This window comes from Belonocnema kinseyi, chromosome 9 (genome assembly GCF_010883055.1).
Source record: "Belonocnema kinseyi isolate 2016_QV_RU_SX_M_011 chromosome 9, B_treatae_v1, whole genome shotgun sequence".
NCBI lineage: Eukaryota > Metazoa > Arthropoda > Insecta > Hymenoptera > Cynipidae > Belonocnema > Belonocnema kinseyi.
In genome coordinates this window covers 85,433,970-85,449,630 of record NC_046665.1, presented here as the reverse complement: position 1 = coordinate 85,449,630, position 15,661 = coordinate 85,433,970, and the positions used below count along the sequence as shown (strand labels likewise).

The 15,661-nt window shown below is 30.8% G+C and overlaps 1 protein-coding gene across 1 annotated transcript in view; it reads left to right on the top strand.

Moving 5' to 3' along the window:
• Positions 1-15,661, top strand: part of LOC117180626 (potassium voltage-gated channel subfamily KQT member 1-like) — a 245,022-nt gene that overhangs the window by 226,013 nt on the left and 3,348 nt on the right. Inside the window, exon 17 of the mRNA XM_033373115.1 lies at positions 1,852-2,036. Coding sequence (XP_033229006.1) covers positions 1,852-2,036 — 185 coding nt within the window. The remainder of the gene's footprint in view (positions 1-1,851; positions 2,037-15,661) is intronic.

Here is a 15,661-nt window from a genome sequence, read left to right as displayed (position 1 = left end):
TTTATCCGAACAAGAGCAATGATACCAAAAAACTTAATTGCAATTTCAACGTAGTCTTCAGCGATTTTTCTTTTATCTCTATAGTAAGTAAACATCAACGACTAATAAGCACATACTAATTAAATAGTTTCTATTTTATTCCTTAACGTACATATTTCCTTTTAGAATAAGCCTTGAAAAGGAGCTGAAAATCAGGCTGAAACATGTCGGCACAACATTTTTTATAATAGAAAAAAGTTTTTTTAACACCAAAAGAGCGGAATAGGCCTCAAAAAACTGGATTTATCACTTACCGCAAAAATACATACATATAAAAGAAAATGTGTAGAAATATTTCAATTAAATTTTTCTACCTGCATCTCTTTATACAAAAGAAAGCTGCATACAAAAATAAAATTAAAAATAAAATTCTTTCTATGTTTAAAACTTTTTGACAAAAGGCAAATACCTATTTATTTAATTTTATTCGAATAAAAATAGAGTTTGGAATTTGACAAAGGAGAATCCAAAAAAAATGAACCTGGAAAAAGGGGACATCTGAAAACGGAGAATCTAAAAAACAGGGGGAATCTGAAAAACGTGGTATCTTTAAAAAGTTGAATCTGAAAAACGGAGGAATCCGAAAGCGAGGGAATCTAGAAAACGGATAAATCTGAAAAACTAGGGAAACCTGAAATGGGAAAATCTCAAAAAAGGGAATCTTAAAATGGAAAACACAGGGAAATACCAGACAGACTGTGAAGCCTATTATAAATAAATAGGAATATTGATTTATTGGACAAAAAGAAGTAAATGCTTCATTATCACACAATTCTTATTTTTAGTACACTAATATAACTATCTAAAAAATGTATAGAAACATTTCGATTAATTTTTTCTACCTGCATCTCTTCATACAAAAGAAAACTATATATAGAAATGAGGAATGTAATAAAGGGAAACCTGGAAAAGAGATAATCTGAAAAACGGGGGAAATCTAAAAAATGGGAGAATCTGAAAAACAGAAGAAATCCGAAAAAACTGAGGAATCTGAAAAAAATGAGGGAATCTGAAAAACGGGGAACTCAAGAAAATAGGGGACAGACTGTGAAGCCTGCGATAAATAAATAGAAATTTAGATTTATTTGACAAAAAAGGAATAAAATGGGAGAATCTGAAAAACAGAAGAAATCTGAAAAAACTGAGGAATCTGAAAAAAATGTGGGAATCTAAAAAACGGGGAACTCAAGAAAATAGGGGACAGACTGTGAAGCCTGCGATAAATAAATAGAAATTTAGATTTATTTGACAAAAAAGGAATAAAGTGTTATATTTTCACACACTTCTTATTCTTAGTAGACTAATATAACTATTTAAAAAAATGTATAGAAATATTTCGATTAATTTTTTCTAACTGCATATCTTCATACAAAAGAAAGCTACATACAGAAATAAATTAAAAAATAAAATTCTTTTTGCAGTTAAGAACTTTTTGAAAAAAATTAGAGACCTATTTATTTAGTTTTAATTTATAGAACATCGAATTTCAAATCTGAAAAAAGGGAATCTAACAAATGGAAACCTGGAAAGGGGGGAATATAAAAAACAGAGGTATATGGAAAAAGGGAATCTAAAAAAGGGGGAAATATAAAATCGAGAAACCTGCAAAGGAGAAATCTCAAAAAAAAAAACGCAGGGAAATAGGTAACACACAGTGAAACCTGCGATAATATCATTATTCACCTCTGACGTCAAATTTTTGCTCCCTCTGATGTCACCATGCTTGAAAAGCACTATTTTAGCCCCGCTTTACGGGAATCGGAAAGTTCGAAAATCATGCATGAGGTATAAAAAAGCTATTTTATTTTTCAGCTCCATTCCCTCGCACTTTGCACCCCCCATTGATCCTAGAACCAGACCAAGTCAAACGACTTGTCCTCACCGACAAGGAGAAGTGGTGATAACGGTGCCTACACACTCAGAAGATGATTCCAAACACGAGGATTCTTGCGTGTTTGGGATATCCGGTTTACCTCAGAGCTCAACCGAATCCGCTGGTGAGTATATCCGGATTACTTAAATCTTTACTGAAAATTCCTAGTCATCTTCCTACCTATCCTAAAGAAATCTGCCAAATTTATAGGAAAAGGAATTTGTAGTGGTTTTAAAATTCTTTCCCAAATTCGAGCAAGAATGCGTTTCGTAGTGTGTATGTTGGTCTTTTCATCAGACTTTTTTTATTGAACATTCAGACTAAACAAAATACTCATCGAATCGCTGATTACACAGGATTTTTATGTCTTAAAATCGAGTCCATTTTTCAAATACAGTAAAGTCTCAATTACGCAGTTCCGCTATCTCCCACCACGGTCCTTGTACGCTCTACTCCGCGTCAGTGGCTAAAGAATTAAAAAGAGGCCCGAAGAGCGAGAGCACTCGTTGCACGGTGTGCCCACTCCCATAGAAAAGTGGTGAACGGATTATAGTAATTGCTACGTCCCCTAGGTGGCGCTCGTGTGAATTCAGAATTCGAAATGAACTTCAGCAGACGATAGAAGTTCTGTCGTCTGCTCACGTCTGCTTAAGTTCACTGTAGCTGCAAGAATTATAATTTTTTTGCGTGATGAATTTGGATTCACAATGAATTATCCAATTATTCAATTTTTGGTTTGTTTTATTGGTTATTATTATTCATGTATTTATTTCAGAATGAGAAGTCAACATAACCTACAAATTAAAGCGTGAGGGATGGGTAGTTGCTGTAGACAATAGTTCTTGCTACGTCCCCTAGGTGGCGCTGATCTCACATTTTGCTACATGTGCGTTACCCCAATAATTCGGTTTCTAATTGTATTGTATCAAATATGACTGAAAATAGTCATTTTTTAATTTTAAATGTCACGAAATCTTGGTGTATAAGAAAAATTTGTACAAAAGATTTGTTTTTAGGACATCAAAATCCTTCAGAGTCTCTTGTTCCAGTCTTTGGGTACAAACGTTGTCAGTCTGTGTTATCTCATACTTTTGAAATTTTCTTGATAAACATAGATTAAGAACCAGGGTTCTAAAATTTTATAGACAACTAGGATTTACATTTTTTAAAGCATGTACGAATGTCTATGTGAATTTTCAGCTGCGTCTGACAACCGTTCCTCGTCCTCATCGTTGTAGTGAAAAAAAGTACGCAGTAAGTCATGCTGAATGGACCCTTTTTATTTGAATGTGAACCAACAAATGTGAAAATTCACTTCATGAGATTCATTCCTAAAATGTTTATCTTTCTTCAGCATATAAAATATCCAAATTAGTTCCGACTTTTTGTTGCACGATTTTATATTAGCCATTAGGGAAGTAGACGAGCAAGCTTAGTTTCAATCCCAGATTCCTACCTCATCGACATTTAAATAGTTCCAAAGCGAAAGTGGTTCGGATCCGTGCTAAGTTTTCAAAATGTTCTGGATGGCGACACAATATTGCGCAATTGTAGAAAAATAATTTGCGTAAACAACTTCAAGATTATTTATGATCTGAATGAAGTATTGCGCCTAAACACTTTCAAGGTCATATTTTTATTTTTCCTCGCTAGAGTATATCCTTGAAAGTTTTGGAATGCGAATGCTTAATATAGATAATAAATAATAGCCTTGACATTCTTTACACAATTTCGTCTCTTACAATTGCGCAATATTATTTTGAAGCGCCATTCAAAACATTCAAAAATCTTAGCACGGACACGAACCACTTTATATGTAAAACGGTCTCGATGTCGGTAAGATAGGAGTCTTGGATAGAAACGCAGCTTGCTCATATATTCAAGACGGGTCAAAAATAGCACTTTTTTAGTTCGAGATATCATATAGAAAATTTGCCTTTTAGGATAGCAAAAAATATATTATTTTTCATTTCTGTTTTGTGATTATTAAAACCAAGCACAACGCTCTAAAAGGTAAAGAAAACGCTAAAGATCCAAACGCTAAATAATTTGCACGTATAAATTGAAAGCTTTTAACACTTTTCAATCGAAAAAATTTGTTTAGAACCATTAGGAATTTTCTTTAAGCAGGACTCTTTTTGAATTACAAGCTAAATTATTTTTATTTCAAGTCGTTTAAAAATAATAATAGTTCAATTATAACTTACACATCGAAATTCAGCACTGTGACTTGCAAATTAAAATTTCTTAAATTTCAAAAATTACAATCTTAACTTTCAATGTTTAAATTTTAGCACTCTGAAATGTTAACGATTCAAGGCTATCTAATTCGAAACATTCAATGTTGCTAAATATTTCTAAAAAACTTTTCTTTTTTTAAATAAAAAACTTTCAAATTCAAGGTGTTAACAATGAAATATTTTAGATTGAAACAATATTTTAATGCGTTTTAAAATTGAATAAAAACGTTTAATTACGAATCTACTAATTTTAAGGACATTTAAAATTGAAAATAGTTTCTAAAGTTTCGGTCAGACGTTCGCATTTTTTTAGCTACTAAGGGTTTCAAATTTAAATAGATAATTTTTTAGCGTTCAAATCTTTAAATTGTTTAATTTTAAACAGTTTCAAAATCGTCATGCAAAATTAATTATTTTTTAATTTATTACGCTTTTGATTTTTGATTATTTAGGTTTTGAAAACTGTATTTCAAGATTCTTTAAATTGAAAATGTAGGAAGTCTGTAGCCTGAATGATTTCATAATTTAAAAAGTTAACCATTAAACTTAATATTGAAGAAAAGTACAAAAATAAATTCACTGTTATTTTCCGGTCCAGCGACCACCTTTATAATCGTACAAAATTCTAAGAAATCTTTTTGAATTCCTCAATATTTTTTGAAATACACTTTATTCTTTAAAATCAGACCATTAAAATTGGATTCAATTTCATTTACGCCCCAAACTTCTCTGTGTGAAAGAGCTGAGCTGCGTTCGTTAGCTAACTTCACAGTAGCTCTAATGCGCTCCGTGTTTATACAGTTGCGCTTTATTGCATTCTGACCAACAATTTCTTGTTATTTAATAATGGAGTTATTTCATATCCCAATAGGAAAATTTTTTAAATGGTATCATTGTAATCTAAAAAATGGCTATTTTCGACCCAACCTTTTTTATATTCAGCAGAAATAGGAAAACGCTGTTCCTACACAAAAATATATTGTGCAAAAAGCATACTGATTATATTTCCCTTATGCAAAATATTAAAAAACGCACAAAACATATTTTTTTACACAAAGTAGATATTTCCTGTACACAATGAAATAATTCTTCTATTTATTTTAATATTTTTCCTGCTCTATGAAAAATATTCTAGTTGAAGTTATTCAAAACAAAAATATTATACAGAAAAATTGTAACTCTAAAACTTATCCTACCCAAAATAGATTTCATATAAATATATATAATATAATAACATTATAAAGTATTCTATTTTTAGTTCAGAATTGTTCTAGTTTTATTGAAAATTCAACTACTGTTTGAAAGTTGAACTACTTTGATAAGAATTCATCTTTTTGGTTTGAATATTGGACCATTTTGTTGAAATTTTGTTTTTCGTTTTTCTTGTATGAAAACTAATTTTTCTAACTGAATACCAAACTATTCATTTTTTTGGTTCAAAATGGATCATTTTAGTTGAAAATTAATTGTTGTAACTTATTTCATTGATTAAAAACTCAGATCTTTGGTTGAAATCGTGACATTTTGTGGGAAATTTAATGTTTTTAGTTAAGCATTCAATGATTTTATTTAAAATTTACTATTATGTTGAAAAACGATAGTTTTGAGTTAAAAATTAAATTTTTGCATAAAAAATTGGACTTTTGGCTTTAAATTCAACTGTTTTGTTTAAAAAGTTATCTTTTTGGGTTTGAAAATCTAATATTTTTGCAGAAAATTCAGCTGTTTTGTAAACATGAATGAACCTTTGGTGGAAAATTCAACTGTTTTGTACATATTTCACCTTTTTGGTTTGAAAATTGAACAATTTAGTGGAACATTTTTTCTTTCTTGTATGCAAATTTTTGTATTGAAAATTCGTATGTTCTCCTTAAATTTGACCTAATTTGGTTTAAAATTAAAATCATTTTTATGTTAAAATATCAACTATTAAATTTTTTTTGAATACAGCTGTTTTTAATTAAAGATTAAGTTTCTTCTTGGATGAAATATCAACGTTTATATTTTTGCTTGAGAATTTCCCTTTTTTATTGAAAATCCAAGTACTTGATTGAACTCTTTTATTACAAATGTTTGGGTTAAAAATAGGACTATTTTTCTTTGAAATTTTTATTTTTGTTCGAAAATTTATTTTTTTAACTAAAAATTTAACTATACCATTTTTAGTTAAAAAATTATCTTTTTAATTTGAAAATATCAATTTTTTGTTGAAAATTGATCTTTTTAGTTGAAAATTGATTTATTAATTTAAAAATATATTTTCATAGGTTAAAAATTCAACTACGTTGTTTCAATTGTAATAATGATGTTTAACATTTATTTTCTACCTAACTATTGAATTTCCTACTAAACTGTTGAATTTACTAATCAACCAGACAAGTTTTCTAAAGAAAGTTAAAATTTAATGTTTTGAGAATATTTTCTGAATAGAATCATAATTATTCATTTCTGTATAGAATACGTTCAATCTTTGTAGAAAAAATTATGTATAGGGAAATGATACAATCAGTATACTTTGCAAAGAGATGTAGGTCGTGGAGATGAAGGTCAAATAAACAACGAATAATTATAAATTGAGACGTTTCGGTCACCGTTTTGGACCCTTATCAGTCAGAAAAAAATTTCTTTAGTCTGTAAAAAAAGTTACAATTAATAAAGAAATTTGTTAAAAAATTAAAATATAGTTTTGCATGGAAGGAGAATGGTTGTCTCATAAAGTGAGGCCCTCAATTTTAAAACGTGTGAAGAACGAATTAATCATAACAAAAAGACAATGAATAATAACGTTGTAACTCAAACAGAAAAACAGAAGGTCAACAAACAAAACATAAAATATAGTAAAAATACAGAACATACCTGGTAATAAAACTTTAAAAATTCAATCTAAAAATTGATGAAGCGGAATATCTGTAAATTTAGAAATCTCAGACCATCTTTGAGCTACTCAGTCAAGAACATCAGGTGTAGGAATGTTATTGAACATAGAAGCTACATCCAAAGAAACTAATATGTAATCACAAGGGATGCGGCATAGTTTGATCTTTTGAACAAAGGATAAGCTATCAGTTACATGTGACTCATTTACTCCTATTATATTGTTTGAAATTTTTGATAACAAAGATTAAATTTAAATAAAAGGTCGAGACTAAATGTACAACATTATTATCACGTGGAATCTTGAACATTACATCAAAATATGGGGATTCTTCCAAATGGTTTCCTTTTTCTTAATGCAAGTTTAATCGTTGTTTCTTTGATTTATCGATTAACATATTAAATTTAGAAATCAATGACATTCATTTCGTTATAGATCACAATGCTTTTAGGTTGAATCAAATTGAAAATATTGCTCAGAATATTATCCCTTTCAAATACTACAAAAATTCTTTGCACTTCAAAATTCTAAATATGAAAGAATGTTCCAATGTAAAAAAACTACTTCTATAAAAAATTATGTCATCTTCGTGATTCTAAATCTCGCTCTATTAAAGTCAATAGTAATAGGAATTGGTTTTTAAACCTCAATAATTGCAGCATTCCTCAAGACGTAAGTGATTTACTGTCAAGAGGACCTAAGTTTTCTTCTAGTATTAATAACATCGATTACCTAAATGTTCACAATATTATTGCGTCTATTCAAACTGGTATTTTTAATATAGATGGCGAATCTCAAATTTCATTTAGAAATCAATGTTCTAAAATTATTATTGATCATGTGTCCTCTTCAAGACACAAAAATCGACTCAAATTGGAACATTTACCTGATTCCAATGTGATACGTAAATTCAAGCTAAGAAACCCAGATGTGTTGTTTACTAATTCTGACAAAGGCAATGTTACCGCTGCTATTTCAAAAACTGATGATATCAAAAAAATGTCTGATATTCTAAATGATAGAAAGCTTTATTCTTTATCCAAATTTGAATACACTGCAACTCTACAGGACCAAAATAATAAGCTGATCTCTACTTTAGAATTTAATAACTTAATTTCTTCCTACCAAGCTAAAGAACTAAAAACTTACTCAGCCATCTGCTCAAGGGCCTAGGATCTTCCAAAAATTCATAAACCTGATATTCCTTTAAGACTAATTGTTTCAACTATAAATGGCCCTTTATATAAATTATATGCTTTCTTATCCAAAATTTTAAACAATATTATGGCAAGGTATGCTCTGTATTTTTACTATATTTTATGTTTTCTTCGTTGACCTTCTGTTTTTCTGCTTGAGTTACAACGTTATTATTCATTATATTTTTGTCATTATTAATTTGTTCTTCACACGTTTTAAAATTGAGGGCCTCACTTTATGAGACAACCCTTCTCCTTCCATGCAAAACTATATTTTAATTTTTTTAGCAAATTTCTTTATTAACAGTAACCTTTTTTACAGACTAAATAAATATTTTTCTAACTGATGAGGGTCCAAAACGGTGACCGAAACGTCTCAATTTAAAATTATTTGTTGTTTATTTGACCTTCATCTCCACGACTTACTCCTCTTTGCATTAAATAAAAGGTCCACACTTGAAGTAGAAAATCAATATACTTTCATACAATATATTTTTGTAGGAATGGATGCTACTTATTAGTGGAAATGAACAAGTAATTAAGAACCATCAGTATTGAAGAAATTATAAAAATAAAATTTGATTTGTAAAATTTTTCCTTTCAATCTAACAGTATATAATACATTTCACGTGTCGCTATAAATTTTTATGATTTTCCTGAAGGATCATTAATTTTTCTCTCCTCGCACATCGACTACTTCGTTGAGGATATCTGACTTTCAAATTCTCTCTCGAATCCAAAGTATCGGAAGCAGAAATATTACATTGACACGTATTGTATTCAAATAAATTCTACAGCTGAAATAAATTATTCATCGCAGTAAAAATTCATCACAAAAGAGGACTTCTTTATTATTGCAAGTCAGATGATTATTTACGCGAATCTTATTATCTACAAGCTTTCTGGGCTGCTTCGCATAGAGTCTGAAAGTCTAAAAAACTGAATGAATTTAAGGAATTTTAAAAATACGTAATTAAAAAATAATAATAAATCAAAATGTACAAGAAGTGGTCTCGATGATATAAAAATTACTCTGGAAAATCTGTAAAATGCAGAGAATTGTGAAATTAGAATTCTGTAGCAAGCCTGGTAATAAGTAGATCTCCCTTTCATAACTGCACAAACTACACATTCCATGAATGTTCACAGCTAGATTCACATAGTCTTTGGACGAGTATTAATTTAATCCAAATGAAAGTCCATTAATTATGTAAGAATTATTTTCTAAATTTTATAGTTGATTTTTATAGCCCCCCCCCCCCTTGGCGAGGATTCTTAAGAGTTTTTTTACCCCCTCTCCCTCTTCTTACGTAAAATTTTATATTTCTTACACCATAAATTAAAATTGTAGGGTAGAGTGGTCCTAAGTCGGCACAGTAAGAGTTATTATCTAAAATAGAGGGTAAACAGGGTTTAATGAAGCTTAATGTCTTTGGTCATGTAGCACAATCCTTTATCTACAATTCGATGTCATTTGGAACCCCCTGGTCGTGAGTCAGCACATAATTTTTATACTTAAATGCCTGAAAAAGGGCTGGTTTTGTAAGCTTTAGGAGGAAATGGACCAATTTAAACCATTTAACATAAAAAAAACATGTAGAATATTGACAATAAAAAAACACACAATATAACAGACACCTACCACAGACAAGCTATATGCAGTTAAAACACAACCAAACTAAAAAAAAACAAGAGACGAGTGACATGGAATTAAATCACAAAAATAAATAAAATGAAACACGAATAACAACAAAAGCAACAAAAAAAGGTGCCGACTCAGGACTACCTGTTTGGTGTTCATTTAGGACCGCTAGGAATGTCTACACATTTCATGCTATTACGCACAAGAAACAAATCCGAATAAAAAAATCGACCTTATCAGGCGAAAGCAAATAAAACACAGAAACCAATGCACGTGATGGATCAATTATTTTAACTTTAAACGAGATTTAAAAAGATGTGAAAGATTTCCAGTGATATGAAAGAATTTTTACAGATTTAAAGGTATTTTAAGGCATTTAAAAGAATTACACAATTTTTACGGAATTTAATGAGATATTCAAAGCTTTCCAGGGGTTTCATAAATGTTGGTGGTTTTAAAAAGATTTCACAGGATTTTAAAAGATTTCGAGATATTTTTTAAAAAGTGACGACATTTCAAAGCAGTCTAACAAATTTGAAGAGAACAAAGTATTTTCATGAAAATTAAGGGATACCGTGGTATTTTTAAGTATTTCGAAGATTTAAAGATATTTGAACTGATTTCACGGGACTTGAAAATATTTTCAAGGATTTTAAAGAATTTTAGTGTTCAATTCAATTTATTTTACTAACATTAATTATATGCAAAAACGAAATACTTGACAGATGGCTGGATGCGAGACAAATAAGTAAATATTAGAAAAGAGCCAAGAGAAATGAAACGATCAAATCTGTAACAGCTAATCTACAAATCTGAATTTTCTTTCACATCTTGTATGATAAGTTTCGGGGTACTGGGCTTAGCTTCCTCATTTGAGATCGAAGTCTATCTATGTACTTCGTCAGATTAAGCATATGATCGGTGGACAAAGCTTCAAAGAATTCCTCTCATAATCGTAGCTGAGTTTTTTAAAGAAGTTTAGTTGTAGAACAATTCAAGTCTTTTGTTAAGGCTGTACGCAATCCTAACAAAACTAGTGAAAGAGTTTCAGTCCAACGTTGGTTTCTTTCACATGTTAGCGCAGTTTTCAAGGATCAATGAAATCATTCGATCATCCCATTCTATTCAGGATGATACGAAGCAGACCGTACATAATGGATTCCGAAAATTGTTCCTCAGCTTAATAGCAAATTCGATTTGAATTGAGTTCCTCAATAAATGGAGAGGACTTTAGGACATCTGACTCAAGAGATCCAGCCATTAATAAAAACTTCAGCAACAGTTTCAGAGGAAATGTTGGAAATTGGAATGGCTTCAAGCCACCTCGTGAATCGGTCGATGCATGTCGACGCATATGACCTACTGTCGCTACTATTTAATGACCTCACGAGGTTGATGCGCACTTGTCGGAATCGTCCTACTGAAACATAAATTTGTCCAATTGGAGATAATTTATGAAGAACAGTGTGCGATTTTTGACAAGCAAAACCAAAAAAGCAAAAGAGCAAACGAAAGTGTCTATCAAATGACGAGTTGCGCTAATTCCAGGATGTGAAAAGCCATGCACGTTGTAAAATCATTCTTTGTAGTGCATTTGCAATGAGAGGCCTCGTTTTCCCCGTTGAAACAACAGCCCAATTTTTAAAGCAGAGCTTGTGGAAGTAATTTGCAGCAGAATTAATTTCGTCATTGTATTCTTTTGTAAACTATTTTGGATTTCCTCATCCTTTTCTTGGTCTGTTGCTAGTTTTTCTTAAGTAAACAATGCTTGAGCACTTGAAATCATATCTACAGTTGGTGGAGATAATGTATCAGCTAATATATATTCAGGAGTTTTAATATAACGAATGTTATTGGTAAATTGTAGTATGGAATCAATATTTTATTTTTTTCTCAGTGAAGAATTTTCAAGGAAATTTCTAAAAGCTGAACGCTGAAAGAGGCGTTTGTGCTTCGTGTTGATTGTAAAATTGAATCCTTCTAAGAAGTATCGAAAGTTTTTTACTGTCAGATAAATTGCTAAATATTTATTATATATAATATTGCATGGAAGTTTTTCTATTCATGGTTGGAATTGGTTGATGGAGAACAATCTTTATTGATTTGATTTAGTGCTGCACCTGTAGCAACGTTCGAAGCATCATTCATCAAGATAAATCTAGAATTTTTAGAGATTAACTTTATAGATTTCTTGAAAATATGCCAGAATTTGTTACCCAGAGAAAATATCTTCGGTGTTTCGCTTGCTGCTATCAATTAAATTCCGTTGATCCTTGAGCTGGTTGAAGAATCAATCGTTTATTTTTTAGATCAGAGAGAAATCCGAAGCCGTGCAAGAAATCAGCACCAACAATAGGCTTTCGTGACATTAGCAATAATAAAAATCGATTGGAAACAGCTGCTGTATCAAAGAGAAAAGGTACCATTGATTTAATTTCTATGATGAAGAGGCGCTGTGAAATTTGGACGATCCCACTTTACGCCTGTAGTGGAATGCCTGGTCTTTTTCCGAAAAAGCAGTGCAAGGTCTTCCAAATTTTTCAGTGGAATCATCAAATTTTCGATGGTACCAGCAAAAAGACGAGGACTTAACAGAAAACACATAAGGGCAGCGATTTAGAATATTTTGTCGGGTACACAGAAAATCGCCGATCCTCCAATGTACACCGAAATCGGTGTTCAATAGAGTTGCAACAAATTTGAGCCACACAGGTTCATTCGGAGAATCTAGGGGAAAATCATCATTTAGACACTGTTTTTTCTCATCCAGTGCAACGTGAAGTGTCGTCTACAAACTGTAAGTCACCTGTCAAGATCATTTTGTCGATCGTTATTTGAGTGAAACAGATGTTAATAAGCAGGCAAGTTATAATAATAATTATCTAACGTTTTATTTACCTCCCATTTACCAGCGACTAAATAGTCTTGGAATAAAAATAGTACTTACCGTGATGTAATATTCAAATGTTAGGTTAGTCAAAACCTACTATATGACATTCAAACCACCAAAGCCGGGATGTACAAACTAAGTTGTGACCGTCTGCATTGAAATTGATGCCTGGTCGTTCGAACAAATTTCCACTAGATTTTCTGCGGAAGTTTAAAGGTATCTTAGATATCTAATCTTTCAGTGGCTAGTGTCATACATAAAAGATAAGGTAAATACAATTGTATAATAAAAACAGAAATTTTTTATTCGCGATAAGTAGGGATGTAAATTTGCATGAATCTTTAGCCTGATGAAAAGTTTCATGAAACATTGGGAGTTTCGTGAAACATTGCGATGTTTCAAATATAGCGGCGGGAACATTCAAACTGATAAGATGAAAGCCTATTAGGTATTTTCACTTCAATAAACAACTAACTTCACTTCGTAGATTTCTGAGGGGAAAATAAGGGACGAAATTTATGGGATTCAGTTCATTTTTGCCCTATTTTGCTAACGGCTTCGTAAAAGGTAATTTTTTCTATATAAGTGTAGTTAAAAAATAGTTTTTATTTTTTAATTACTATTCAATGAAATAATTAAATAATAATAATAATGATGATTAATTACAAATATATTACAGAAAGTTTTGTTCCATGCATTTGATGCATTTTATGATTTGATTTATTTTTCCGGTTTGTGCTGTGGACGAATGATGCCAATGTTGGCACTCTGAGATACTGCGCTTGCGTTCGGGCTGACCGCTCATTGGCCTCACTTGGCGCGCGACTCAAAATTACATTAAAAACAATTCTTGTAACTTAAGTAAATAGTTATTAAAATATCCACAAGGATATATACAAATTGTATAACTTTGATTTCAGGCAAAAAAATACACAACATATATTATATTAATAACAGTTTATTTTCAGTGAATTCCAAAGACCAAATTATATTTTACAAAAAATTTAATTTAAAAAGGAATTTCTTGGAAAAGTGCTTAAAAATAATTATTTATAAGTTTTTAATATTTTGTATGTATTTTTCTGGGAATTCATATAATTATATAACCTATAAATACATAAATTATCACGACTGCATTGTAGTTATGCTTTCTTTTTTTTTTTACTTCAAGCGTCGTTTTGTCACGTCTCAATCGAAAAGAACAATCTGAAATTTTGTTTTAGAATTATTCAAATATTATCACTATTATATTCTGCAATTGGCTTCTATATATCAAGCTGCTGAAACATCATATGGTATTTAAAAAAATGTATCTATTAACAAATATATTGAGAAATATTAGTCAGTCTTTCAAATTCAATGAAAATAAACTGTTATTCATCCAATATATGTGTTATAAACTGTTTTCTCGTCTTAAATCAAAAGTTAAACAATTTATAATTTAATTACAAGAATTGTTTTTCAATGTAATTTTCAATCGCGCTTCAAAGGGTAGACAACCAGCGCTCAGCCCTAACGCACGCATGAATGAAAATTATTATCATTTTATTATTGCATTAAATAGTCCCTAAAAAAGAAAAACTATTTTTCAATTGCACTTACACAGAAAAATTACTTTCTACGAAAATATTAGAAAAATAGAGCAAAAATTAACCGATTCCCATGCGTTTGGTCAATTTTTATCCCCTCAGTATTCAACGAAGTGAAGTGAGCTAGTGATTAGAGTGAAAATACCTTATTGTATATGTAGACGGTCATGACTTTTTCTATACATCGCGGCTTTAGTTTAAATGTCGACGGGCATGACTAACCTAACTTTTGGAAGTTGCATTAGGAAGTTATAATTTTATTATAAGTGACTGGTACGCCCTATTAAATGAAAGAAATTTGAAAATTAGGTAAATATTGTTTCAATTGGTTTCCTTATTAACAATTATTTCGGCCAATATCGCAAAGCGAATAGTTGCTTTGACAAGTATTCAGGTGGCTGACAGCGCGGTTTAGAACACCAGCGTTTTTCTGTGTAATTCTGCTAGTTGATCGAAATTAAGTATATCGTTTGAAGCTAGAACTTGAAAATTATTAAGCATACGTTGAACTAATAACTGCTTTAATAAGTCGTCAAAAAGCAGATTTTGATTGGTACCGATTAGTTGACGCATTCTACATAGAAGCCATTAGTGCCGTTGCTATCATCAAGCTTTTCTGCGGTCAAAAATTGTTGATTGAGTTTTTCTTGAGAAACTATGCTTTAACTTATAATTAAATTCTTTATAATTTCGTTTGATCGCTTACAACTATGCGGGTAGCAAATTGATCCTGGATCTGAGCAAACCAAATTCCTCGATCTGCTGGCCAAAAGCGTGGAAGTTTAAAGGATTCAGCCACGGCCTCACGAACATTCTTATTATTAACTGGATTTTAGAAGGATCATGTTCCATTTGTATTTTCGTTGCTCATTGCGAGGACTCGTCGTGGATCACAATTTCTTTGGGAAAGATTTCCAGAGATTTTAAGAGATTTCCAGGGATTTTAAAGGATTTGACGCATTACCGATGTATTTTCACGAACTTTGAAACTGAATTTTATTTGGGTTTTAAAAATTTCAGTGGATTTAAAGAGATTTTACGGGATTCCGAAGTATTTTAATAAAGTACAAAAGTTTTTAAGGGAATTTAAGAGATTTGAAGCGGTTTGGGCGATTTCACGAAATTTTATTGGCCTTTAAAAGATTGAAATATTTTATGGGATCTCAAGAAATTCCGAAAGATTTCCACGGATTTCTAATATTTTCAGATTTTCGAAGATTTAAAAGGATTTAAAGAGATTTCGCGGAATTTGCAAAAGATTCTCAAAGATTTCAAGAGATACCAAAGTATTTTCACGATTTTCAAAGTATATCAGGG